This window comes from Euleptes europaea, chromosome 1, assembly GCF_029931775.1.
Source record: "Euleptes europaea isolate rEulEur1 chromosome 1, rEulEur1.hap1, whole genome shotgun sequence".
Taxonomy (NCBI): domain Eukaryota; kingdom Metazoa; phylum Chordata; class Lepidosauria; order Squamata; family Sphaerodactylidae; genus Euleptes; species Euleptes europaea.
In genome coordinates, this window is record NC_079312.1 from 45,385,329 (window position 1) to 45,410,210 (window position 24,882).

Here is a 24,882-nt window from a genome sequence, read left to right on the forward strand (position 1 = left end):
ATGCCGAACCTGCTGAATTTATTCGTCGATCGCCCTGAATTTGCTGAATTCGGGGCGTCGTTTTCCCGCCTTTTTTCAGTTCGGTTCCATCCGAACTGAAAACCCCCGAATTGCAGAAAATTTGGCTGTTTTTTTTGTTCGGACGAACCGAATCAACAGCCCTAGTGTGACATCAAGAATATAGTAGTACTGGTAACTTCTAGTGTACAATACTTCCCTAGCTCGCAATATTATGACCTAATAAGCTACATAATATCTAAACAAACTATTGCTTTTATCCAAATTTCTAACACCTTCTGCTAGCTTATCTAGTTATACAAAATTACCTAGTTAACACTCTGAATACAAAAATGTATGATGTATCATTTGATTTTCACTTTGATGAGAATTAAGCTTTTCTCAACTCCCTGTCTTGGTCTTATAAACTCATTACCATCTCTCATGTACTATTATAATACATATCATCCTTCATGTATCAATTTAAGAGTGACAAAAGTTAGTTCACTCATGGATGTCTATCAAAGAATAGTTGCCATTTCCTTTTGTAATCATCTATAGGAATTTTCTTAAGGGGATGGGTTAATCTTGACAATACTGACTTTGATGGATCAGGGGTCTGATTCAGTATAAGGCAGTGTTCCTATGTGTTCCTATGGACATCCTATTACATTCCAAGAAAGTCAACTAAATTACTCCCTGTACCTGCAATTTTCCAGCTTCAGGACTGTGAATGACGAACTTGGTGGCAAATGCCCAAAATCCAAGGGAAACACAGACTCTAGGGAACATAATGCTTTTCCAAGGAAAAGAATGTACTTTGAATTCAGGATGACCGACTAATGTAGTAACTGATTCTATTTGTTCCCTTTTTGTATAAGGACCACAAGGGATGTGATGGAGACTGTGTATCTCCATTTGTCTGTAAAAGGCAAATTACAAATGCATGTAGCCCTTATTTGGATTGGGGTCATGCAGGTAAGGGAGAGATTACTTAAACTCCCAACAGTTGCATAACTAACCCTCCATTCATGTTGTTATTCCCACATTAAAGAGAAGGGGAGGCAATTTGTCCTTGAGAAACAAATAGAGATCCATGATCTTTATCATGCTGTTTTGGCCCTCATTCACTTTTGCTCTAGATTATTATGTGTTAATTTATATCTTCCTTCACAATGTCACTTGCAATGGGGGCCCTAGGTTCCATGAAGAAAAGCTCCTAGAGATCACAGCAGTAAAGGAAGGTGCTGTTACCTAAGATCTGTTTTCAAAGGGACAAGCCTTTGCAGAGCCATATGTGAAATAGTTTAAAACACAATAATTGAACAACCTGCTTAGAACTGGAAGTTCAATCAGCAGTTTTGATAAGGCACAGTGTTGCTCTTCTGGGCTTGCACTGAAGCAGGGATATAGGCCTTTTATGCATGGCTGTTTCCCCTCCGATGACGTCAGGTCTTTGTTTTGATTATACATGTCGTTTCTGCCCGTCAGAGGTCACCTCGCTCTCCCCCTGCGTTTCCCTTCATTTTGCCCACATTTTCAGGGATCTGTTTTATTTCGAATTTGAAAATGCAGGCAAAACATGGGGAAATGCAGCGGGATAGCGAGTCGGCCTCTGATGGTCAGAAACGGCATGCATAATCAAAAAAGACCCAACGTAGTCAGAGGAGTGGTGGCAAGTGAGGCAGCCATGCATAAAAGACTATAGAAGGGCCTACTTCCAAGGGATTTCAGTTAACAGATACTTTTCTCCTGGACAAGGTCTGGTAGCACAGGTATTTCTCCAGAAAACCCTGTATTCTTTTCCTGCTGTCAGGATAATCCATTGGGGAGGTGCAGCACTGGCCATCTGCTCTTGAGCTGATGCTTACTCGAGTGATGTTAGATTCTGGCTCTTGTCATGTCAGCACATTGTAGCAATGAATAAATGTTACTGATGTGTATGCAGAACTGCACTCAGGTCTTTCTACATATTGCATAGTGAAATAACTCACACAGTTAATTCCAGAAATGAGACATTGTCTTGAAAGGTTTATCCTGATAGTTGATCATTGGGGATAGCCTTGGACATCTGATTTCTAATTGCCAGTTATTTTTCCTCTAACAATGCCGCAGCATACAAATCACTGGTAAATTACCTCTGAATTTAGCTAAAGAAAAGGTTATTGCCAAGTCTGTGGAGATCCATTTGTTGCATTTCTATTTGCTGCACTGTAAGAAAAACTTACAAAATCTAGCTTTGAGTTGTTGTTTTTAATAGAAGGTTGGGAATAAGGAAAAAGGGAAGTGGCTTAGAAATGGCTTAGCAGCAGAAATCTATCTGAGATTTTGCATTATCAGACTGCTGGAATTTATGAGCTATTTTTAATACTGCAATCACATGTACTGAAAATGGCACAGGGGCTTTAGGAGATAAATGGAAATTTGATATTTTCTGTCTTCTTTGGTTCTCCAGTATTTGGTTCTCCAATATTAGCACATGCTCCAGGAAAAGGTGACGTGCAACACAGAAAACAAAAACGACATGGCTCCTTGATAGAACTGGTATATATTGCAATATTGGCAGGCTGCAGGTAAAGGGCATCCCATTAAATAAACAAATGAGCTGTCTTAAAGCAATCAGTATTTACTGTTAATGAAAGGGTACAGGAAATAATGAATTGTAGGCAGGAGTTATGGGTAATTATCTGCAGTGAAGTCAAATTATCTGCTTTAAATGTTGCCTTCAGAAAAGCAGTCATTTGTTCCATTCTGTGCTTATTCTATAGGTTTGATATGTTGAAAGATCCATTGCATATTGTGCTGTGAATTTCTTTTCTACAGACCTCATTTATCTCGATTATATTCATGCTGATATGTATTTTATATGTTTTAAACACTTGTTGCAGCTTACTTTCCTGTAATAACAGTATATATCCAAATGCCTATCCAATATGAACCTCCCCAAAATTACAGTATACATCAAAGAAAAATGTCTGACAAGTGTGTGCATGCAGTTGTCTTGTATGACATGGGCAGCTTGGATAAGGAAGAATGTCCGTCAAGAGAAATCAATAAGAGGGAAAGGGGGGAATAAAGAGGCAGAATAACTTGCTTTCTTTAACACTGTTATTTTTCTAGGGAAGAAGAAATGTTTCATGGAAATATAACCTTCTGCTGGTTTGCAGCGCAATCCTAAACAGAGTGACTTAGGCCGAAGGGTTTAATGCTCTTAAGGATGGCACAGTTAATCCATTAAGGATTTGACTTGCCCTTAAACTTGGATCACTTTTGAGTCCCTTTGCATGTTTCCTTTCTTTAGTGGTTCTGCACATTTTGGCATGCCATTTGCAGACATGAGTTCTCATGGGTGATTTTTGTTAGCGTGGCTAAGACAGCCACAGATTTTTTGCCTGAGCTAGGCTGTGTAGGAGACATCACCAGATCCATATGATGCTGGTTCTTTACTTTCCAGGATCCTGTCATTGCACGAGAATTTGTTCCCTTGGGATGAAGTTCTAAAGATGAGTGACCTTTCTGAGGCTTCCCTCTGTTGGCCGATTGTAATTCATTGTAAAAAAGCAGAAGCGGCGGAATAAAAAGGAATCTGCTCTGTTGAGCAGTCATTGATGTTTCCACCATTCTCCCAGCAAATCCTCAGTGGAAAGTTACAGAAGCAAATTGTTTCTACCTATATCAAAGTATCCCGAGAAAGAGGGAGAGGAACAGACCAGGGCAGATGATAAAAGCAGAGAATAATACAATGCATAGGGGGGAAACAGAGCAAAAATGTGTAAACAAACAATGTGAGAAAGATAGGTAGGGAATTGCTATATTTGGGACACTAACTATAATGAAAGCTGAACATATAAGCTGAAAGAAACAGCTTTATGTAACTCTACACAAAATACTCACCAAACATGCTTTGAACAAGAGCAAATTTCTACAGGAATCTTCTGAGGTCCTGATAGGGTTGCCAACTACCAGGTGCTAGCTGGAGATCTCCTGCTATTACAACTGATCTCCAGCCGATAGAGATCAGTTCACCTGGAGAAAATGGCTGCTCTGGCAATTGGACTCTATGGCATTGAAGTCCCTCCCCTCCTCAAACCCCACCCTCCTCAGGCTCCACCCCAAAAACCTCCCACCGATTGCGAAAAGGAACCTGGCAACCCTAGGTCCTGATGTCATAATTGCCATGGTTTGGATCCTATCTGGCCCAAGCAGAGCTGTCAAAGATGAAGAACAGCTTTCCTTACCCTTTCTTTGCTACACTCTTCTCTGCCTGTCCCCCTCAGTCCTTCCCCCGATCACTGACTTTCCAGGAACAGAATGGGAAGGGGCATCGCCCTCCTCTTTTTCATGAGCAGAAATGTCTTTTACAAACAGGAACAGAATATATGATTCAATCCCGTGACTGTTTGAAATATGGCATGGCTATATGATTCAAATGCATGATCAAATGGCTGCTTCATATTCCGTCTTCCACCATATAGGCAAATAGAAGTGTATATTCTTTTCTTGGGGGGGGGGGAGACCACTATTTTATATTCTCTTATACAGCTTTAAAACTCTGAGTTCGCTCACCGAAGATCAAAATAACACTTGAGGTAAATTACATGCGACCAAGGGCTCATTTAAAATGCCACTAAAATAGCAAAAAAAAAAAAAAAAATGTCACAACTCTTCTCATTTCCGTATTATGCAGGAGAACAGAATGTTGTGCACTTTTGCTTTCACTTGATGCAATGCCTCTATTTTTAGTTATTCTAAGCACTAAGATAATCAGAGTTGAAACATATCCCGGGAGCTGTGCTAAATTTCCTGCCATTTGGATGGAATTTTGTATAAAGCTTTCGAAAGAGGGTAATGGCTGTGTTTCAGACTAAGTGTGGATGGGGCTGTTTTGAATCAGCCCAGAAGCTTGTGTGCCAGACCAATTAGTGGATGTAACAGATTTTAAAAATAATACTGAAAGGCATGTTGAAAGAAAGAAAGAAAGAAAGAAAGAAAGAAAGAAAGAAAGAAAGAAAGAAAGAAAGAAAGAAAGAAAGAAAGAAAGAAAGAAAGAAAGAAAGAAAGAAAGAAAGAAAGAAAGAAAAGCTTTCAGGGTAAGGTTTAAAGAGGCCTGCCGGACTGATAAACTGAAGGACAATTACTGACTGACACATGAGCTGTCATTATTGCACCTCCGTTTAATATGTGGGATTTATTAATCACATTTGAATCCTGTCCTTTCCCCGAGGCACTCTAGGAACTATCATGGGGCTATGCCATTTTATACATCCCACAATACAGAAAGTAGGGTTCCCAACCTCCAGGTAGTGGCTGGAGATCTCCTGCTATTACAGCTGATTACCAGCCGATAGAGATCAGTTCACCTGGAGAAAATGGCTGCTTTGGCAATTGGACTCTATGGCATTGAAGTCCCTCCCCTCTCCAAACCCCGTCCTCCTCAGGCTCCACCCCAAAAATCTCCTGGGGATCTGGGAACCCTAACAGAGAGGGTGTTGGATCCACCACAGGGATTTGTGCAAATGGAAGGCAGAGACATTTTTTTCTGATTTCCCCTATCCATTGCAGACATTTCACTCCCATCCAAGCTGTTTCTGAAAGGTTCCCTTTTTCTCAGGAGCAATCTTTTATTTTTTTAATTATTTTTTTTGGGGGGGGGGCGATTTTGGGCTTAAGTGAGAGGGGGAAGAAGGAAGTTCTCCGTGGATGGAAGCCCCTTCCAGCTATGGAAATCCAGGTGATCTTGGCTAAGGGCACCTGACATATTTCATGAGTAGGTAATGGTTAGAATTATTTATTTATGTTGCAAAATTCATATCCTTGGCTATCACAGAGAAGTTTGGGGGATCTGTGAACCCCACTGCTTTAAGCTGAGGTCTCCTTATTCCAAGCTTAAAATTCTGTCTGTATGATCATACTGCAATCAAGTTTTGAGTCTATTTTGGTTAAAATCCCCATTTCTGTTCACTTTTAAATTTTCGCCACAAGCGAAGGGAGAGGGGGAAAAAATCCTTGAACATGAAATTCCGTCAAAGCCTCACTCATTTAATTCTGGCATTGAGTCAAAAAGCTGCTGAGATCTCCATAATTTCTAACCAGTTATAAACCAATGGCCTGTAACACCCTCCCAATAATTGCTGGTCAGCCAGCTGTTTCTCGCTCTTCCTCTGGGGTTTTATAAATGTCGCTGGCTGGCTGGCTGGCTGGCTGGCTGGCTGGCTGGCTTCCTTGTCTCTCTAGAACGAGAGGAAAAGGTAAGTCTGCTTCTTTCCTGCTTCCAAACTACACTACAGAAACTGTTTTCTCGGATATACCTGATCACCTGACCTACTGGTTGCCATGTGACTTGTACCTACCTTGTTCTTGAGCAATGCTTCTTTAGCAGTACTGTCGGCTATGAAATGTGAATATTAATATACATTTTGGCATGAAAAAATCACTGTTAGACAACTTTACTTTCTCATCCTGGCAAATGTTTTAATGAGAGACAACTGAGATGCTGTCATATTATCTGTACATTTGCATTTTGTTTTGAGATGTAATTTTAAAACTTGTGCGTTGAGAACAATTAGAGACTGATTGGAGCTCTAACATTTCTTCTGTCGATCACCTGCTGATATTTTGGCTTTTCCTCCTCGACTCTTGAGGGATGTAAACTTTTCATATTGGTGTAAAGGTGTCAGGGACAAAGCACAGCATGTATCGTTCTAGCTGTAGTTTGTGCTAAAGAACCAAGTGGGGGTAAACTTTCCTGTATGAAGAGCACAAATGAAAGAGAAAGGATAGGTGAGATTTATGAAGAAGGTCATTCAAGTTCCAAATATCTTTCTTTAGATTCCCCCCCTCAAATTAATGTCCAAAACCTATGTTTATTTAAGAAAAAAAGGAAATAAAGAAGAGTACTATTACAAACACAGCAGATTTTTAGCCATTTCTTGTGGATGCAAGCAGAAACAGTAATTAGATTTGTGTCATGTAATTGATTTCGAGAAGGTTTTTCACCCTTTCTGTACTCTTAGAGGGGGATCTGAAGGGGGGGCAGCAATTTACTATGGAGAGTTTAGTATGATTTATACTTTAGCTTATAAAAGTTGACTTTATTTTCCATTTTCCTAACATAATTAGAGTTGAGCCAATGCCCTGAGTTTATTTATGTGGTTCACTGCTCTGTTTCCAGGTTCAGTCCTTCAGGATTGCTTTTAAAGTGAAGAAGAGGAGAAACGCAAAACACCTTTCAGTCTGGCTGGACTCCCTGTTTACAAAAACGAGATGGAGATGCCATTAAGCACAAAAGGGATTGCTGTGAGCCTGCTTCTCTTTGTATTAAGTTTGGCAGAAGCTATTGAAATTCCGCTTTCTGGTAAGTTGTAGCTATTTACTGAATGTTGAGATTTCCCCTCCTGCCAGAGAACAGATTAAATCCTGCCAATGTGCACTTACTATTTTGAAGTTTCTTTGGCTCTAGTACGGCCTTTTGGGAATTCATAAGTGATGGAAATATAAGTGTGCTTTCCTCTCTTGGACCAGTAAATGTGTAACTAGCACAAAGTTGAGTGAAATTACTCTTCTTGGTTACATCGAAATACCACAATCTGTGTTTGGGTCTTCTATGTTCTAATATTCAAATGTAGGCAGACCGCATTGTATGCCATTATCTCATGGGAATGCAGCATGGCCAGTACCGGTAGAAAATATAAATTATATAACCCAGGAACGGTTTGATTATTTAGCCCAGATAACACCTGAAGATAAAATTACTTATGAGAACACCCTAGAGGTTTGATTGCAATTCTGTCACTTTTCCCATGAGAAAAGTACTCCTCTGGTCATGATTAAGTATGTGATCTGTTTTATAAAGTAGATCTCTGAATAATTCAACCTAGAACAAATTGCAACTGCTCTAGACCGATTCTTGTTGACCTTACCAAAGTCTTTAAAGTGTGGGTGGCCAGAAGATCATGATGATACTGTGCCCATGCTTATCAAAGGCGATTGCTCTTTGGAGGAGTAATTCACTTCAAAAAGCAACTCATCTTGCAAAAACTAGCCATTCACATATTCAAGCAGAATGATTTCCTGATTTCTGAGGGGTCCCATGAAAAAGCATCCATAGAAGTCATGAAAATATGCATCCTTCTGGTGGTATCCCTACCATGTAGCTGACTCCAACCACTCACCCAAAATGACTCCACCCTGGCTCAGAGCCAAGCTCCTCCCCATTGAAAGTCCACTGATAATTGAGGGAAGTATGCCAGGTCTCTCCTGCGAGTCATGAGGACTTGGGTTAGGGAGCTGTGGCTGTCCCGGGGGAGGGGTCTTTGCCCTAGTGACCTGGTCAAGTTAGTCCCATGAGCAAACCCACAAGCTCCAGATCAATTGAACCATACGCTGTGGTGCTCACTCAGTGGTTGGACCCATTTCACAAAGTGTGAGGGGCTATACCTGCAGTTTAAAGTTCAATGCTACATTAGGGGATACTCTAACCAGTGTAGGAAAAAATAGCTGCTTTCCATACATGTTTGTCTCGCAATCTGGCCAAACTGTCCTACCAAATATTGTCGAAGGCTTTCACGGTCAGAGTTCATTGGTTCTTGTAGGTTATCCGGGCTGTGTAACCGTGGTCTTGGAATTTTCTTTCCTGACGTTTCGCCAGCAACTGTGGCAGGCATCTTCAGAGTAGCAACACTGAAGGACAGTGTCTCTCAGTGTCAAGGGTCCTACACCCTTGACACTGAGAGACACTGTCCTTCAGTGTTACTACTCTGAAGATGCCTGCCACAGTTGCTGGCGAAACGTCAGGAAAGAAAATTCCAAGACCACGGTTACACAGCCCGGATAACCTACAAGAACCAATGTCCTACCAAAATCTGGACTGTACAGACCACAGCATCTAATACAGGGGTGGGGAACCTTTTTCCTGCCAAGGGCCATTTGCACATTTATAACATCATTCGGGGGCCATACCAGGTGTAGATCTCCCAGAGGAGGGGAGAGGCTAGGGTTGCCAGGTCTCCAGCCACCACTTGGAGGTTGGCAACCCCAGGGGAGACCACGCAGAGAAGGCCTGGAGGGCACCCCCGCTCCCCCGGTCCTCCCCCCTCCCGGGCGGGAGGGCAGCCAGTGGTGGGCCCGAGCAAACGAGGCATCAGGGGGCCCAGCCCACGGTCGATTGGCAAGGGAGGAAGGAAGAAAGGAAAACAGAGAAAGAGGAAAAGGGAGAGAGGGAGAAAGAAATGGAAAGAGGGGGAGAAAAAAAAGGATGGAGGGAGATAGACAAAGAAAGAGACAGTAAGAGGAAAGCCTTCCCACACACACACACACCCGCCGGCCCCATGCGACCTGGCCCTAGGCTCCATGCCCTCCCCCCCACAGAGTCCACAAAAGGCCCCCCGAAGCCCAATCGGCTCCTGCGCGCATGCTCTGCCGTCGGGAGCTGCGGGCCTCTCCCCCCCCCTCGCTACTCAACAGCCGACAGGCAGCGAGAGGGGCTTACAGAGTGCCCCGGCGTTCCTGCACGCTGCAGATTTGGGGCAGCCTTGGGGGAAGCGTCCTTCCCCCTCCTCTTGCCGACTAACAGCTGTCAGTTGGCGAGAGGAGGTCCAAAGAGCGCCGCAGTGCCCCTGCAAGCCGTGGCCCCAGGAACACCCTCAGGGAGGGCTGCCCTGCACCGCGCCTCCGCGGCAGGGCCCCGGAGCTCCTGAGGGCCACAAAAAATGTCCTCGGGAGCCGGGGCAGCCTTGGGGGAAGCGTCCCTCCCCCTCCTCTTGCCGACTAACAGCTGTCAGTTGGCGAGAGGAGGTCCAAAGAGCGCCGCAGTGCCCCTGCAAGCCGTGGCCCCAGGAACACCCTCAGGGAGGGCTGCCCTGCACTGCGCCTCCGCGGCAGGGCCCCGGAGCTCCTGAGGGCCACAAAAAATGTCCTCGGGAGCCATATACGGCTCCCGGGCCTGAGGTTCCCCATCCCTGATCTAATAGATGGTTTGCTTAGTATTAGAAGTGTCTGGCTACCCAACATCATCATGATCTTCCAGTATTTTCACAGTAATATCAAGCAAAATTTTATCTCTCTTTTTTTAACTTCTGTAACGGGGGTTCTCCCCCCTGCACCAAACTGCTAGATACTCCTTTAGAACACTGTTTCATGCATATGCTGTTACAGACCACTTTGACTGGCAGCTACTCTCCAAGATTTCAGGCAGACAGCTTCCGAAACCTCCTTACCCATGGTTTGACAACAGATATTTGCCTCAAACGCAAGCTGGTACCCCCCACATGTAAAGGATGAACTCTAAACTGAGCTATGGCTTCCAGCTGAGTAACTTGATGGGAGATCGGATGGGAGAGGGGGATTGTGGAAAGGTGATTGCCCAAGTTAAAAAGCAGAACTAATGATGCCTAACCCTTTAATTTTATTGGGTTACTTATAACTTATTATTTTGCCAACTGATGTTATTGTTAGACTGCTCTCACTGATGATAGGCCCTCTCCCTAAGCAGCTAACTTGTAAGGGGGGAAAATAGCAGGGGTGGAAGGGAATGTTTAGTGCTCAAGCCTCCTTTATGGTCCATTCAATATTTTTTATCTTACTGACTGTCACCAAGTGCATAACCTGGAAAAGAAGACAGGAGGCATAGCAGGTACCCAGTGCTATCCAATTTATAATTTTTGAGCCCCAGACTGCTCCGAGAAGGTCAGTTGTCGCAAGCCCTTCCCCTCTAGTCCCCCATGAATCTGACATGAGGCATACAGATGAGTATATAGAGGCACAACAAGCACCCAATCACCTTTTTCTTCATAGCCACTTATAGCCCATTCCTGAGGGTGGAGGCTGAATCGCCTTAGGAGGCGGTGAGACCCCTACACTGGTGTCCGTGCCACTTGTGCCATGCAAAGTAGCACAGATGCTGGCGTGGGGCCACTTACGCTGGCCCCCTTGGACCACGGCAGCAGTGCAGCCCTCAGACGCCGGTGTCCCAGGAGGCATTCCACGGGTGTTCTGAGGGGCGGAGCTGTCTTTAGGCAGCTTCCAAACCCCTTTCACCCTGGGAGCGCCTTCCTGGATCCTGGCAATCCTGCACCACCTTTTTGGGAGGCCCAGGCCTATTTTCTCCTATGGGAGGAAAAAGCCTTTTCCCCCCCACTTTTTATATCAGAAAAAAGGCTTTCCCCCCCTCCATGGCAGCAGGGAAGCCTCTGAGGAGGCTTCTCGGCTGTGCTGTCCTGGCCACTGTGGCTCCCCACCCCGTAAGGCCCAATCTGAGGAAATGTAAGGCCTGAAACCCTAAATTCCCATCCCTTAGTTCCCTAAGATGAGTTTGCTTTTGTGGGAACTGCCACCTATTCAGTGCTGCATTGGTCACACACCACCATGTTCTGTTAAAATAACTTCTGTTTTTACCCTGGAAGTGACAGGACGCTCTAGCACAGTCCTCTAAAGCTCTGTGGAAACCATAAAGTTTTTTTTTGAGAAATGTGCTAGAGTTTCCCTGTCACTTCCCGGGTAAGACCTGGAGTGATGTTATTGCACCGACAACCCCCCCCCCCCCGCCGCCCCATCACAACGACGCTCCTGCTGGTGGTGAAGGGGGACCTGGCATTGAAGTCCCTCCCCTCCCCAAACCCCACCCTCATCAGGCTCCACCCCCAAAACCTCCCACTGGTGGCAAAGAGGGACCTGGCAACCCTAGGCCCAAGGTCACCCAGCAGGCTTCATGTGGAAGAGTGGGGAATTGAACCTGGTTCTCCAGATTAGAGTCCATTGCTCTTAACCACTACAGCACAAGCCGCCCTCATCCCTGCTCCCATTTGGCATAGTAGCAAGACGTGGTTTTTTGAAGATAATAAAAAATACTATGCTAAGTGTGAGTCTAAGCACATGAAATATGGAAACTCTAAACTGGGTACTTTTCTCCAATGTGTAATCCTAATGCAAATGCCGCTAGCCCACCCAACTAATATTGTTATTAGGGTGATTTCACATTGTGATTTTATGTAGAGCTTGAGTAATTTAGTCCTGCCCTTCACAGCGTACAGGCACAGAATCCTTTTCATTAGCCTGTGATTAGGTATGTAGGGCAGGGGGAGCATTTTGTAATTTATACATTCTGATTTTCACACAATCATCCTTTATCTTTTTGTTTTTAACCTCCCAGATTTCAAATGGAATGATTAGTTAGTGGTCTGCAAGATGTGAATCTGATTTAAACATGTAATTCCTAAAAGCAAAAATATCTGAAACACTTCATGAATATCTTAACTCCATTTAAAAAGGACATGTTCTTAGGGCTGCTAGGTCCCTCTTCACCACTGGTGGGAGGTTTTTGGGGTGGAGCCTGAGGTGGGCGGGGTTTGGGGAGGGACTTCAATGCCATAGAGTCCAATTGCCAAAATGGCCATTTTCTCCAGGTGAATTGATCTCTATCGGCTGGAGAACAGTTGTAATAGCAGGAAATCTCCAGGTAGCACCTGGCGATTGGCAATCCAAATAATCAAAGGTTCCATCCTTGACTGGATGTATGTGATGTTTGTTGGCCTTGCAAAGGGGCTCTGAATATTCTTTTCACCAGTGATGCTTTTCCTTATACTGCTTCATTTCATATCATGCTTAAGCTGTACAGCTAGTGTACAGAAGATAGTGTGGCTTGGCCATACAACATGGGAAAGCTAGCAAGAATGGAAGGAATACTCCTGGTGCCACATCATGAAATAAAAAGAAGCGAAGTAGAGTAGCAGCATGGTCAGGTCTTGCATTGGAATAAGGAAAAATGGACCTTACTGAGCAAGCTTCAGTCCTGAATGCCTGCCAAAAATAACTAGCAAATGAACAGTAAAATACTATGCTGAGTTATTCAAGACTAAGCCCATTATAAATGTCTTAAACAGTTTATGGCAATATGCATATTAATCATAACCACATCAAAGGTAAAAGCCCATTAAAAAGCAACCAAACTCCCAGCTAGCTAATGTATATTCTCAATGCCTCTTGACCTTGTTTTCATTTTCATATACCTCATGTGGTTGGGACACACCTGCATCGGATTCTTACGAAGCAACAAAAACCAGCTAATATTCTCTTGGCAAGTTGGACAAAATAATCAAAGACAATTTTCACTGGCTGATAGTAAATTGCTGTTATTGGAGCTTATAAACAAGATGGGGCAAGGTTATGGATGGAAAGCACATGGTACATCGATGTTATTGAAGTTAAGTGGGACTGAGTCTGATCAGTTTCTCAATGGGAGACCCCTTGTCAGCCACGTCTTGTGGTCCATGATGAAAGGAAGGAGGATATAAATGTGATAAATGATCTGTTTCCTGTTACCATAACTATCTGTGTAGTGCACACTGTAATCTCTTCTGTGGAACTTCTGAGGAAACAAAGAAGTTTCACCCTGATATAAAGAAGAATGGGTGGCAAGAAATTATTGTCCAATGCCATATCAGAATTCTATAAACGACTACGGAACCAAATTCTAGCCCATCCATTTTACCTAATCCCCAGAACCATCCCAGACTATTTGACCTCTCTTTGACCCTACATTTCAATTTGATTCTTAATTTCTGTTAATGAAGCTTTTTTATGGTTTTAATAAACATGAATTATGTTTGGCTATAAAGAAGCTGGGCAAAGCATGGTGCCGTTGGATATGTACGGGGATGAGATACCATATGGTGAAGCAAGATACCACATTCTGTATGAGCACTGAGTTTTCTGGTTCACTGGATTTAAAGAGAGTCTTGCCAGAACCCTAATATACATTCCTGTAATTTATAACAAAGTGGTAATTCTATTATGGTCAATTACTCTTCAGGGCACAATTTCCATTTTTATAGTTTGGTTTTGTGGGGATTCACACAACACTTTAATTTTAGCAGGATAATAAAAAAAGTAGATCCATGAAATAGATGATTTGCATAGTAGTGGGCCATTCTGCCCGTTGAAGGTTTGAATAAGGATCTCATACTTGGTTAACTGAGGGATTTACATGGATATCAAGATTTAGGTCAAGTAGCCCTTGCTTAAGTATATATTTAAAATCTAATACAAAAATAGTGAACTAAATCAGGGTTGTTTAATTTAGCAGATTAGAGGCCAGTTTACATTAATTTATTAAAAACACCCTCTCTTGTTGCTAGGCTTGGCCTTTGACAAACATCACTCCCAAGGTGATGTATTTCCAAAACATAATTAGACCACTGAAAGTAGTGATGGGAAAGCTCCCCTGTGTTCAAATCTGAAAGCCATATCCTGGCAAATACTGAGTGATAGGGTGATAGGATATGTTCATGGAGGATAGGTGTTACCCGAATTGCTCTATAATTGGGGAAATTAGCTTAGCAATCGGTAACTATGTATTTTTATAGCGAGATCGCACTCAACTCTACCAGAATCCGTTTAATGAGACTTTGAATAAAGACAGACAAAGGATTCCAAATTAAACAGTGTTTATGTCTTCAAGCATTCCAATGGTGCAACACAAACATACAAGAGGCTAAGAAATAACAGGCAGTAGTACAGAGACGTTTGCCAATGTGGCAGGAGAGCGTTGACCAAATATTACCTTATCTAGACGAGGTGTTGTCCAATTTCACGTAGACTAATAAACAGATTGAAAAGGAAGACCGAGATGGGGGTAGGGGTTCCCGTGGGCTTGACCAGCAAGACGGGAGGGAGCGTGGCTAGGCTGCGCAAAACCAAACCAACAGAGTAACGGCTAAGGTGCCAGGAAAGACCTAAGGTGACATAATGGGCTGGGATTCCCACAGTTATACTGTTTTTCTGGGGGCGGGGAGAGGGGTGGTACCCCTCCTAGGTTCCCAGGTGGCAAAAGGAGACAAAAGGATTAATCTGTGGCTGCCGGGGCGGAGTAGTGAGAATTTAGAAATCTATTCTAATGCCAATGGCTGTAGCACCCATGATGAGCTGGAATCTCTCTGCTGATGAGATTTACATTCAGGAACAATAGGAGAGATCTGTGCAAACGTCCTGGGGCCGCTGCGGCTGCTGTGGTGGAATGACTCATCTGGACTGCTGCTGATGGCCCATTAAGCAGTGGATGTTGCAAGGGGAGGGGGTGCTCGACACTGATTTCCTGACCACCTGCTTCTTCTGACATGGCTGCAGCTGGAATAGAGCCTATACTGGAACATGGCTTCCCTCTGGTTCAGTGGAAGCTGCCCCTGTATCTGCTTCCTAGCTGCTGGCTGCACGGCGCTTGCAGGAGTGGCCGAGTCCGTGACTATGGAGCGCGCAGCGGCCGTCCCGTAGCGTTTGGGGCGGGTGCGCGGCCAGCGGAGCAGTCAAGTGTCAGCACAGCGGGTTGCCAGATCCCGTCCGGGAGGGGGGGCAGGCCCGTATGCTAACATAGGGTTATCTATGGCTACTAGTCAAAATGAATACTAGTCATGATGCATACTCTATTGTATCACAGGAGCATGCCCATTATATTATGTGCTGTGAAATACAGGCAGTATGCTGCTGCGGTAGTCTTTTTTGTGGGCTTCCTAGTGAACAGGCTGCTGGACTTGATGGGCCTTGGTCTGATCCAGCACGACTTTTCTTGTGTTCTTATGAAAGGAGAATTTGTCAATCATTTGTAATTACCACACCCTCCTTGTGAGGCCCAGGGATGTTACTGGATTTTATGGACCTGCTGTTGATTCTATGACCATTTCTGTCATGGTTTTTGCCACTCAGGAGACAAGCACAGCCATCTTTTAGCCTAACCATACGAATGAAATTGCAATGGAAATATTACTGTTGACATTGACTCATTCATAATCACTGTCTAAAAGATTAGCAAAGGATAGGAAAAAGGGAGACCGCAGCCAAGAAATCAGAAGGAGACTGAGACTGGGAAGGGCAGCCATGAAGGAGCTAGAAAATATTTTGAAGTGTAAGGATGTGTCACTAGCCACCAAGGCCAGATTAATTCATGCCATCGTATTCCCTACTACTATGTATGGGTGTGAAAGCTGAAGAAAGCTGATAGGAAGAAAATAGATTCCTTTGAAATGTGGTGTTGGAGGAGAGTGTTACAGATTCCGTGGACTGCCAAAAAAACAAATCAGTGGATTATAGGTCAAATCAAGCCTGAACTGACCCTAGAAGCTAAAATGATTAAACTGAAGCTATCGTATTTAGGTCACGTCATGAGACGACAAGAGTCACTGGAAAAGACAGTCATGCTAGGAAAAGTTGAGGGCAGCAGGAAAAGAGGAAGACCCAACAAGAGATGGTTTGACTCAATAAAGGAAGCCACAGCCTTCAATTTGCAAGATCTGAGCAAGGCTGTCAAAGATAGGACATTTTGGAGGACTTGCATTCATAGGGTCACCTTGAGTCGGAAGCGACTTGACGGCACTTAACACACACACACACACACAGGAAATGGTGCCAATGATTAAAGTAAGGATGATGGCTCTGCCATGCTATCTCTGTGTTTTGGGGTGCCAGACACTTCCCCCCTTCTATAGCTTCTTGCTTCTTATGTAACTCTGCTTTCCTTCCATGGGGTACCAGCTGCTTCATTGTGCCTGCTGTGTAATGCTGCCTGATGTCTGGGGGTGCTGATGCCTGCCTCTTCTGCCCTGCAAATGAGAATTGACTTGAAAGGGATTGTTAATTATCTAGACCATGTTAGGATAAGCACTGAGTTTTGTCAAGAAGGAGAAATTATCAGCCAAGACTTTTACAGCACTGGGTAGAGTGGTGGCGTGGAAATGAAATCAACCATTTTGTGTATTTTCTCCAAGTTATTCTTTCAGTATGTTTTATTTGATCATATCACTTGTCTCCATTTTAGTGCGGCAGCTTCCAACTATCACAGAACAATCAACTACTGAAGTTGCATTCCCTTTTGATGAAGAGTTTACAATCAAGTGCAAAGCGAAAGGAAACCCGCCACCAACGTAAGTGTCTTGTGAGAACTTGAGGATTTCCCAAAGTCTTGTTATTTTGCTAGTTGCTACAAAGCTCTATATTTGCAATGAAATATAATCATTATTATCTTTATAAAGCATATGTGAAATATTATCATGTTGATGAAAGAGGCAGGAGGGATGATTTTACCACCTTCCCTCTCCTCAGTGCAGAAACTCAGCCACTCATGCCACTGGGAGAGGTCATGTGGACATAGAAACTGAATTGCAAACAATATGCGGATGACGCTCAGCTCTATCTCATGCTTCCAGCAGATCACAAAGAAACTGTGGAAACTGTTCACAGGGGCCTAGAGGCTGTTTTGGGATGGATGAGGGCTAACAAGCTGAAAATTAATCCCGACAAAATGGAACTGCTATTAGTGGAGGGAAGGTTTGACCCATGAAATGGGATATCTCCTATTCTGGATGAGGCAGCACTCTCGCTAAAGGAGCAGGTTTGTAGTTGGGTGGTGCTGCTGCTGGACCCAGGCCTTATGGTAGATAAACAGGTGGCAGCAGTGGCCAGGAGTGTCTTTCACCAGCTTTGGCTGGTGAGCCAGCTGTGGCCTTTTCTGGGTGGGAAAGATCTTGTTGCTGTGGTGCATGCTCTGATAACTCTAGATTAGATTACTGCCATGAACTCTACATGGGGCTTCCCTTGAAGACTGTCCAGAAGCTAGAATTGGTACAGAATGCTGCAGCCAGAATGTTGACTGGAGTGGGTCATAGGGACAAGATCCCTCCAGTCTTGTTGTATCTACGCGGGCTCCCAATTTGCTTCTGGGCACAATTCAAGGTGCTGATATTTACTTATAAAGCAATATGTGACTTGGGGCCAAAATACCTTAAGGACTGCCTTCTCCCATATGAATCAGCCTGTCCACTTTAGTCATCTTCAGAGGACCTGTTTCAGATGCCCTCCCATCATCTGAGGCAACCCAAGAAAGGGCCTCTTTTGTCATGGCACCAAAATGATGAAACTCCTCCCCATGGAGATTCAGGAGTCGACTGTTGTCTTTTGCCAGCAGGTGAAGAGCTGTTTTCTTTTCTTTGGAATACCCTAAATAACTGTGATTGGCCTTCCTTCATGGTTGTGTTGTTATCTGTGTGTTTATATGTTTTTTATTGAATTGTTTCTTTCATATATACTTTATTTTAAATGTTTTTTTGAGGTTGAAATGCTTTAATGTTTTGGTGTTCACTATCTTGGGGACCCTATATGGGTGGACAGTGACATAGAAAATTGTAAAATAAATAAATAAATAAAGCAAACCATGTGACTGTTAGTCCACACACACCATATAACTCTACAAATTAACTTTCCTAGGCTAGAGGGAAGGTAACAAGGGAAAGATTCCTGATCGTTTTACCTACGGATCCCTGGATGTAACCCATTCCCCTCTCCACTGACACTGGATGCTAGGTCCAAGCGAAGTCCTTGTATAGTTCAAGGTCTAGGAGATGATGCCTTTCACCTCCTACACTGCTGATTGCTAAGAGCAAGCCAAGTCCCTGTAGTGTAACCAAGTAGATGCTTGGCTCGCTTAGCTGGACTCTGCTGCCGGTAATTTTTAGGAAACTCCTTGGAAACAGAACGTGTTCCTCAAATAGGGTTGCCAGCTCCCTCTTCACCACCGTCGGGAGGTTTTTGGAGTGCCATAGAGTCCAATTTCCAAGCGGCCATTTTCTCCAGGTGAATTGATCTCTACTGGCTGGAGAGCAGTTGTAATAGCAAGAGATCTCCAGCTAGTACCTGGAGGTTGGCAACCCTATCCTCAAATGTCTGTGTTGGTAGGCTTTTTTACATCACCAACTAAATGGCACTTCTGTCATAGATGACTTTGTTGGGTCTTTTGGGAGTCCCATAATATGGTTTCAACTACCATTTATCTTTCAATGTTACTGTATCCTTTTTCAGACACTGTGCTTCCCAGGTGTGACCCTGCTCTTCCCATATGGAAGGAAGTTTACAGAGCTCCCTGTATGCAGGGAGTGCCAGTACCATCAGGCCATGATATAGTGACAAGGCCAGCTTTCTGCTTCACACTTCAGATCATCCGTGGCAGCTATGGTGGGGGGGAGAGGAGAGGGACTCTGAAACCACTGCCTTCGGGACTGAAGAATGTCCTCCACTGTGGCCACTCTATGGATTTTTTAATCCCCACAATCAAATAAAAAGGGGGACACAAGCTTCGATTAAAGGGTTGGTAGTATGTAAGCATGTGCTCCCTAAAGGTCTCTTATTTGGGAACCTGCTAGACCAAGGCTGTAATTATTTGTGAAGTAAATAGAAATCACCTTTTCCTAGATTTTTGACTGGACAGACAAGGCACAGATGGGAGATTAACAACAGAGGGTTATTTAACAGAAAATAAAGTATTTAATAGGGTAAATGTTTTGTGTGGTTGGCTGCAATATATAAAGTAAAACTGGCTCTCAACGTCACCCCCCAAAGGTTAAACTCTTTCCCCCAATGAGAGTAACTCCTTTGTAGCTGAGCCTCACATAAAGCGAATAAACTCTGATGGGAGATTTGCTTCCCCTTTCTCCAGACAGGTTACTTCAGCAGGTGCAAGGCTGATCTTTTACCACCCAGAGCTCCTTTACACAGAACCTTTACACACACGTTAGGAATGTAGGGCCCTTAACAGGATGCTTATTTGTCTCAACAAGCTTTCTTCTCTAAACTGACCCCAAACCCTATCTAAAACTAAATAAAAGCCTGGCTAAGCTTAATCAGACCCATCAAAATCCCTGTCTGAAGGTTGCGGGGGGTGGGGGGGAGGAGAGATTTTCTTCACCCTTCTTAAATTGAGGCTGGCTCACACCCCTCCCATCCAGTGGAATTCCATGGACTCTGACTGATTGACAATAACTTGGATTTGTATGAGGCCACAAGGATTGGTTCAGAGCTCTGTACGAGAGGTGGGACCTTTGTTTCTTTCTTTCTTTGTTTTAAAAGAACTTTATTATATATTGACATACATTTTATAAAGACAAAATATATCACAGCACAGGTTGACCAATACACAAAACCAAGGAGGCTAGAGCACAAATCCAGGGAGGCTGGCGTGCAGAAATGTAGAGTAAGAGAGGTGGGACTTTTAGGGAGAATTGCCAAAGCATATCATTCTATCTAGGCATGGGATTCCTGTGCAATCTCTGTGTGACCTGCTTCCTCCCTTTCAGTAATGAGATAGAGAAAAGCATCAATGGGTAGGAGAGTAAAAAGCACAATACTTCCAGACCCCTCTCCACAGCTTACCCCGATGTATGTCAGTGCTTAACTGTCAAAGTGACTCTTGGATCACTGACTGACAAGTTAGCAAAGGGGCATAGAAGAACAAGGGGTAGATTATTTCAGCCTGCTACCTATTTCCCACTGTCCTTGACTGCACATTCGCTGTTCTCCACACAAGGAGATTCTCTGCCTTGTCCTTTGGGCAGGACAGTCATGTCCATACGCTCAATGGCAAGAAAGAAAGAAAGAAAGAAAGAAAGAAAGAAAGAAAGAAAGAAAGAAAGAAAGAAAGAAAGAAAGAAAGAAAGAAAGAAAGAAAGAAAGAAAGATGCATTGCATAAATACAGGTGCACAGTACCTGTGTGCACATGAGTGAACCAAACATTTATAAAAAGAAGAAGGCTAACCTGGTGTTTTCTATTTGAGGAGACTGAGCTAACGGAAGCGTCATGCCTTTATTCACACTGGGCAGGCTTAGCAAATTATATGAGGCATGTAACAGTTTGAACAACTGTGCCTTCGATCCTCTTCCCAGTATTTTACGAACATCTACCAACTTCCCATTTATTTGGGTAATGTTTATGTTCCTCATAACTCTCTTTTTCATAAACCAGAGCGTGGCATATTATTTTGCATTTATGAGGAACAGCCCATATATATTTTCATTTAAACAACCGCCTTTATCATAGAAAGTCTTTGGAAAGCTCCATCCGTGACACGGCTTCTCCAAACATATTAAAAAAACATTTATTAACTCACTGGAGTCCAGTATGTTATTCTGACATTGTTAGTGTGTTAGGGGTTTACAAATTTATTCACCCGCAGCAGAAACAGATGCACAGTGTCAATAAAACTCGAGCAGTTCTGAACAAAGAATTCACATCTAGGACTGCCTCTGTCCTAAATTGACTTGCAGATAGCATAGAGTGATCAGAATTGGATCAGAGCATTTCTGTGGGACATTTTTTGTCTCTAAAGCCCTACCCCATCTTTTCCTCCACTTTCTACCGCTTTTTAAAAAAAGAGAAAGCCTACCTTCACATACTATCTTTCCTGTTAATTGTCTACAGATGTCTTAGGTCATTAATTTTCCATTAAAGATGCTCTAGTGCTTCTCTGAAGATCTTGTCCTTTGGCTGCCCAAATTCTAGGCTACATTCAGACATCACTTTTAAGCAGCATTCAGCCAGAATGTCCCTGAAACACCTCGTATCACCTTCCTTTGCCTCTCCCTTCTTACATGGAGAACCTGAATTAGAAACTCTCTAATTACCTTGTTTGGGTTCCTCCCCAAATCAAGACTCAAAGCCTGGAGGGTGGACTCAGTGGCACTGTACCTCACTGAAGTCCTTGTCCTCCCCAGGCTCCACTCCTGAATCTCTTCCAAACATGGAGCTGGCAACCCAACATGTTGTGGAGATACATCTGCCTCGGAGGGTGGTGGAGTCCCCATCTTTGGAGGTCTTTAAGCAGAGGCTGGATGGCCATCTATTGGGAGTGCTTTGATTGTGGGATCCTGCATGTTGGGGGGAGGGTTGGGGTCACTGGGGATGTGGGGGGGGAGGTAGTTGTTAACTTCCTGCATTGGGCAACAACGTGGCATCTAAACCCAGATCTAACTGTGACATTAATTTCCTTTCTCAGAGGACAATGGCCACTAATTTAGCAGAATCCAGCACTAATGGTTTTCCTGGAATGTATCACTTCAGGCTACGAATGAAGAATTACTGTTTAAAAGATTTTCCTATCTTAAAAATAACCTCCTTGCATGTGCAAACTAGCATGATTAGACATTAGGAAGAATTTTCTAACAGAGCTGTTCCTCAGTGGAACAGGCTTCCTCGGGAGGTGGTAAGCTCTCCTTCCCTGGAGGTTTTTAAGAAGAGGCTAGATGGCCATCTGTCAGCAATGCTGATTCTATGACCATAGGCAGACCATGAGAAGGAGGGCATCTTGGCCATCTTCTGGGCATGAAGTAGGGGTTATTGGGGGAGGTAGTTTGGAATTTCCTGCATTGTGCAGGGGGTTGTACTAGATGACCCTGGTGGTACCTTCCAACTCTATGATTCTGTGATTCTATTATATGATGTCAGGAAGAAAGGTACAGCCATGACTTCTTCCAGCATGGCATAGTGGTTTAGAGCGGCAGACTCCAATCTGGAAAACCAAGTTCAATTCCCCATTCTTCCACATGCAGCCTGCTGAGTGACCTTGGACTAGTCTCAGTTCAACTCCTGCTGCTGCTTCTTCCTCCTCCTAACGTGTCTTTCCCCCCCCCCCCCCGTATGCAGAGGGACTTTTTTTGTTCCCTGTGGAAGAGCACTGAGACATACATCCCAATGCCTGGATTTATACAGTTTAGAATGCATAAACTAGCTCTGTCTCTCATTTGTTGCCCTTGCCTGCAGATAGGGTTGCCAACCTCCAGGTACTAGCTGGAGATCAGCTATTACAACTGATCTCCAGCCAATAGAGATCAGTGCCCCTGGAGAAAATGGCCGCTTTGGCAATTGGACTCTATGGCATTGAAGTCCCTCCCTTCCCCAAACCCCACCCTCCTCAGGCTCTGCCTCAAAAGCCTCCTGCCAATGGTGAAGAGGGACCTGGCAACCCTACCTGCAGACCTGGTTTCACATTGCATGTCACATCGAATAACCTACAATGTACCCCAAAACAAAGACTAGTTCCTAATTCTAGTTTATTTATATGCAATGCATATTTCTGCTAGTGCATCACAGGTCAGTGCTAGAGATATATTTACAGTGCATCATATCTCCATGCTAAACTTTGGTTCTTTTCAGTTTTAACTGGACAAAAGATGGAAAACCATTCGACCTACTAAGCGACCCGAGGATACTTCCATCCAACAATTCGGGAACTTTTGTTATCCGAAACCACGGAAACATATCCGCTTTCCAAGGAAAATACCGCTGCTGTGCCCTTAATGAGCTGGGAATGACCATGTCAGAGGAAATTGAACTCATTGTTCCAGGTGAGCATTTCCCTTTGCTAAGTCATACGCAAATTTCAAGTAGTAAAAGAAAGGCTGTGCAATATTGTAGTTATCACGGTTGCATTTGATTTTAGTCACAACTTGTGGATTTATTTGGGATTCATAGGAACTTCTTAGGACAGCTGAGAAGTTGATTTGTTTATTTAGTGTAGATATTTGTACCCAATTTTTCTCCCCAATGGTAACCTGAAATGGCTTACAACTTGTTCTCCCCTCCTCTATTTTATCATTACAATGACAACTCTGTGATTTAGGTTAAGCTGAGAGAGAGTGACTGCCCCAAGATCACCCAGTGAGCTGCCATGGCAGGGTGGGAATTTGAATGTGAGTCTGCCACTCTAACCCCTACACTAAGCTGTCTCTCTGAAGTTAAAACTCACTGTGGTTCTCCTTGGGAGAGCCAGCATGGTGTGGTGGGTAAGAGCACTAGACTCTAATCTGGAGAACCGAGTTTGTTTCCTCACTCCTACACATGAAGGCTGCTGGGTGACCATGGGCTAGTCACAGTTCTCTCTGAACTCTCTCAGCCCCACCTACCTCACAAGGTGCCTTTTGTGGGGAGAGGAAAGGAAAGAGATTGTAAGCGGGTTTGAAACTCCTTAAAGGTAGAAAAAAACAGGGTATAACCAACCGAGGTATAACCATTCGGGGTATAACCAACTCTTCTTCTTACTCTGTATTTTTCCTAAGGACTCCCTGTGCTCCTGATGCGTTTTTGGAACCTCTTCAGCATTTTCATTTGTTCAGCTGCTTTCCCAAGGGCTGATTAAAAACACAATCGATTTATTTAGTTATCTGTTTAAATATTTATAGGCTGCCTCTCCCCAACTGGGCCCAAGGCTGTTCACAAAAGACTATCACATCACGTTAATAAAGCAGAACCAATATCCATTATTATCCAGATCAGACAAAATCAGACAAACAAATCAATGTAGCAGCATGCTCTTCTGTACAGAATTCTCTTGCACCCCCTTCTAAAAACCACCAAGAAAGACACCCTTCTAAATAATCACAAAAGAAACCCGAGATACAAATTTACCACAAAACATTTTTTCCCCTAGTGATGATCTCAAGCTGCAGTTCCAATGCACCATAACTTAAAATAGAAGAAACTTGGTTGATTGGGTGCATGTATTTTTCCGTTGCTGTATAACATGTGCTGTTTGTTGCAGTTTGCTGACTCTCCCACCATACACCACTCTCCAGGGAATAAGGCAGCGGGCATATTAATATGCAAGCAATTTAAGACATTGTCCTCGAAAGAAATGAGCAGAAAATGAGTTGATTTGGTATTAATATTGTATTTCTCATTTTTCCTCTGGAGACTTGTTTTTACTTTCTATGCATAGTTCTACATAAAGACATAACCGATCCTTTCGTTTGTTCTCTGCTGAATTTTAGGGGATTTGGGTGTTAGCAATAGAATAAAATGTAGCTGCCTGCTGTTAGAAGAGTTCAAAAACTGAGGGACGATGGCTGTTATTATTATTATTTTCCTTTTTTCCTTTTTGTGGAAGGCAAAGTGAGCCCCGAACTGTACTTTAGTCTTCGTAAGATACACCTGCCGGATTCAAGTCAAAGTCTGGTCTTATGATATCCTATCCACGTTAAATGGATGGCAGAGCGATTAGCCTTCTGTCGTGAAGGGCCCACGCTGCTTCCTAGCCTTCGTTTTGAAGGCTGGGTCCTCGCATGCGCTCTAGAAGACAAGTGTT

General features: G+C 43.6%; 1 protein-coding gene across 1 annotated transcript in view; it reads left to right on the plus strand.

Moving 5' to 3' along the window:
• The window catches only part of CHL1 (cell adhesion molecule L1 like), a 216,737-nt gene that overhangs the window by 90,146 nt on the left and 101,709 nt on the right, over positions 1-24,882 (plus strand). The window contains exons 2-4 of the mRNA XM_056852239.1: positions 7,169-7,351; positions 16,796-16,901; positions 22,956-23,146. Coding sequence (XP_056708217.1) covers positions 7,261-7,351; positions 16,796-16,901; positions 22,956-23,146 — 388 coding nt within the window. The 5' untranslated portion in view covers positions 7,169-7,260. The remainder of the gene's footprint in view (positions 1-7,168; positions 7,352-16,795; positions 16,902-22,955; positions 23,147-24,882) is intronic.